This window comes from Panthera onca, chromosome C2 (genome assembly GCF_046562875.1).
Source record: "Panthera onca isolate mPanOnc1 chromosome C2, mPanOnc1 haplotype 2, whole genome shotgun sequence".
Classification (NCBI taxonomy): domain Eukaryota; kingdom Metazoa; phylum Chordata; class Mammalia; order Carnivora; family Felidae; genus Panthera; species Panthera onca.
In genome coordinates this window covers 14,823,586-14,827,342 of record NC_138347.1, presented here as the reverse complement: position 1 = coordinate 14,827,342, position 3,757 = coordinate 14,823,586, and the positions used below count along the sequence as shown (strand labels likewise).

General features: G+C 41.8%; 1 protein-coding gene across 1 annotated transcript; it reads right to left on the bottom strand.

Moving 5' to 3' along the window:
• Positions 1 to 959: 959 nt before the first annotated feature.
• Positions 960 to 3,046, bottom strand: CLDN8 (claudin 8). The gene has a single exon (XM_060640371.2). It carries the CDS (start codon positions 2,879 to 2,881, stop codon positions 2,204 to 2,206), a length of 678 nt encoding a protein of 225 aa, XP_060496354.2. The 5' UTR covers positions 2,882 to 3,046; the 3' UTR covers positions 960 to 2,203.
• Positions 3,047 to 3,757: the final 711 nt, after the last annotated feature.

Genomic DNA, 3,757 nt, shown 5'->3' with positions numbered 1-3,757 from the left:
CTTAGCTATTGCAAAATCACCAACCCCAGAAAAAAAAAAAAAAAAAACAAAACACTAGAAGTTTTCTCAACTAATACTAGATAAGCATGGCATTTTCACATACAAAGATCCGTTGATAAGCTGAAAGATGCTGAAGAAAATCTACTTTCCCTGAAGAAAAAAAGCATGAGCTGCGAAGTCACATGGTCCTTATTCTTTCTCCTGACTCTACTGGGTAATCAACGAACAATTCCCAGGTGTCCTCATCTGTGCATTGAACTAATCACATAATATTTGATGATATAATTCAGTAGAGGTCCAAATATAACTTACGCCCCTAAGACATTAGCCAGTATATTAATTGATGCTATTTCTCGGATGTAAAAATGTACTTAACTATGCAAAGTTTTTACAAAAACGACTTAATAGTGGCTTCATAGAAATGGCTTAAACATACATAATATTTACAGTGTATCAATTTGTTAGAACCTACAGCAGTATCTTAATACATTACAAATATATTGTCTGCATCAAAAATTAGTGTATGAATCCAGTGGCTATAAGGAATAATGTTGTTAAACAACATATAGTATTTTATATTCTCAAAAATTAATGACGAGTCTACCTTTATCTTTCAAATGTGGCCTCTTTTTAAAATTGAAGAGTTGAGGGGCACTTGGGTGGCTCAGTAGGTTAGGCGTCTGACTTTAGCTCAGGTCAGGATCTCACTGTTTGTGAGTTCGAGCTCCGCATCAGGCTCTGTGCTGACAGCTCAGAGCCTGGAGCCTGCTTCATAGTCTGTGTCTCCCTGTCTCTCTGCCCCTCCCCTGCTCTCGCTCTGTCTCTCTCTCTCTCTCAAAAATAACATTAAAACAATTTTAATAAAAAAATAAAATAAAATAAAATTGAAAAGTTGAAAACATTAGGGTTTTAAAAAACAAGTAAATAAATAGAAAAAAAGAAGAAGGAAAGACATCAAATTTATATAAAAAGCACAATTTATTAATATAAAGGACATAAAGCCGATATGTGTGGTCATTTAAGTTAGAATGCGGATACAAACTTTCAAATTGAAGTATCGGTTGCATCAACTTTGGGGGAGACTCAAAGCTAGAGTATTTCTATACCTCAGTAAGCATGAATAAAAAATAGAACAAGTAAAAAAATGTATCTTTGATGGGATCGAAATGACAATTTAAACCTAGTCATCTACACACACCTTAGGAGCAGGTGCAGCTTGCAAAGGACAACCTGGTTTTGTTCCTTTGGGGAGCAACTGAAAACCAAGAGATATCATTTTCCTATCCTGTTATTTATATTGAGAAATGCCCAAAGTCTATGGTCAAACGGCTGTTAAAATATTCACACACATATATGATTTCTCATCAAAATGCATCCTCCTCCTACCACAAAAACTTCAGGGGAAAAACAAAATTCCCTTTCCTGACGTCTTCAATGTTTCTCGGACTACAGTTTTATCTTTCTTCTCAGGATAGCCCTGGAAAAGCAGTCTGAATGCAAAGCTCCTCAACAACAGTATCTGCCTTTTAAAAGATATTCATTTAATATACAAGAAAAGAAAGGCCTCTGGGGAAAGAGGATAAAGGAGTTAGGATTTCTAGCTTGAAAAACAGGATATCAGAAAGCCATTTAGCTTCCTTTACACTGCTGATTAAAACCTCCATTTTCACCTTCCGTAGGAATCGCGCGCATTAATTGCTAAGCTGTTTTTACACAATTAATATTAACCTTCTTCAATCTTATCCCCGATTCCCTTGAAAAGCAATAGTTGAGTTTTATTTATTCAGTGTATTGAATCAGTATTTCATTTAAAATAGAACCATATAAGCCTGTCTCTCTTTACGTGAGATACAGACACGCTGATCTCCATACATAACGCCGTGGAGTAGAGAAATCACACTTGTGAAACAAGACAGTCTTTAACAGTGTCATTTTGAAGTAACTGGCGAAAGACAAAGACGCATGAATCATTTTAGAAAACATGTTACTACACTTCCTAGAACAATCAAAGCACGGTGTGTGATATCTCATTCTGCTGAAATAGCTCATAGAAGCCTACATAGCCAAGGCACGGTTCCTGTAATTAGTGTTAGGCAGTTAAGAATGGCAAATCAATGTTCCTTTGGATTCCATTTTTAGAGAACAGCGGTCACTTTAGTCATTGGCATGGCTTTATCGGTCAAGTTAACGACTAGCCACCATACTACACATACTGACTTCTGGAGTACACGCTCGGTGACTTCTTTTCCACGTGATAGCTCTTTTGGGTTGTGCGATGGGAAGGTACGGAGTACCTGTAGCTGCTGCTCTTTTCACCGGCACAGGAGACACAGCAGAACAGTGCCCCTCCAGCAATCAGCACCAGCGCCGTGGTCCAGCCTATGTAGAGAGCCTCTCCAAGCTCGTGTTTTTGGGCCGTCTCCACTATCGGGTTGTAGAACTCTCTGATGATGGAATTGGCAACCCAGCTCACAGGGATTAGCACCAGGAGACCTGTGACGATGAAGATGATTCCGGCCGTCAGCAAGATGTGACCCTTCACCTTCTCGTCGTCCCCGGTGCACCTGGTGCACTTCATGCCCAGGATGGCAGTCATGAAAGCCAGGCAGGACAGCACGGAAGCAGCACACATGAGCCCTCTGGATGCCTGCAGGTCCGGAGACAGCGCCAGCAGGGAGTCATAGACTTTGCACTGCATTCTGATGTTGGCTTGCCTCACGCAGTTCATCCACAGTCCTTCCCAGAAGTTTTCAAACACCACGATGTTGCTTCCAATGAAGGCAGACACTCTCCACTGAGGCATGATGGTGACGGCCAGCGTGCCCACCATGCCAACGCCACCAAGCACCAGTCCAGCGATCTGCAGGGCGTAGGTGGCCATTATCCTCCGGGATGGGTTTTATCCCACTGGACTCCTGAGCCTGCAGGGTTGCTCTGCAGCAGGTTTCTCTGTGCCTCAGGAGAGAACAAGTTTCCTGTAGTAATGAACCCGGAGCCCAGTGGTTTTTCAAAGAGCTTTCTGGCTACTTCTAGCTAGATTTAATCCAGTGTGGGCTGGCTGAGGTCCCCCCCCCCCCCCCACCACGCGTGCGCGAGCACACACACATTGACTAGGACAGGTAAACTTACAAATCAGGTGGGGCAACTTTCCTGGCCAATAAGTGGGGGGGGGGGGGGATGGTAACCAGGTGTGTCTAAACCGACAAGAGATACTTGGAATGACTGGCCCTGCACATAAACATTCTTTGTCCTCCGTTTTCCAAGAAGACAGCAGTATGTTTACCCGTGGGCATAATTATGAATGTTTGCACAATCATCGAGAAATGCACCAACCTCTTGCAAACATCAAAGGTGTACTTTGTACAGGTAATTCTGAAAGTCTTTATAAGAGCTGCTGTGATCAAGGTACAAAATAAAATATCTACCTAAGAAGTTGGCTAGGACTGTCAAAATGCCAAAGTGAAAGGAGAGTAGGGGATTGATAGATTGCTCATACCTGGGAAACCACATTCTTTGGGACACATGTGATCCAAGCGGTTGATTTAATTTGTCGACAACTTCAAAGCAAACTCTACCACTGTGAAGTCAGGGAACGCATCGCACCACGGGACAAAATTAAATGAAAGTAATTAAATATACAAGGTTGTCCTCCTCCGTGGCACCGAACACATAGTGTTCGCTTTTGAGCCAGGAAAACTATTTATTGGTATTTTCCTGGTAATCTTGATGTGTAAGAAAAGCATTTGCAAAAACAGTA

Coding starts and splice junctions, on each gene's coding strand:
- CLDN8 (XM_060640371.2), bottom strand. CDS start 2,881: ATGGCCACCTACGCCCTGCAGATCGCTGGACTGGTGCTTGGTGGCGTT.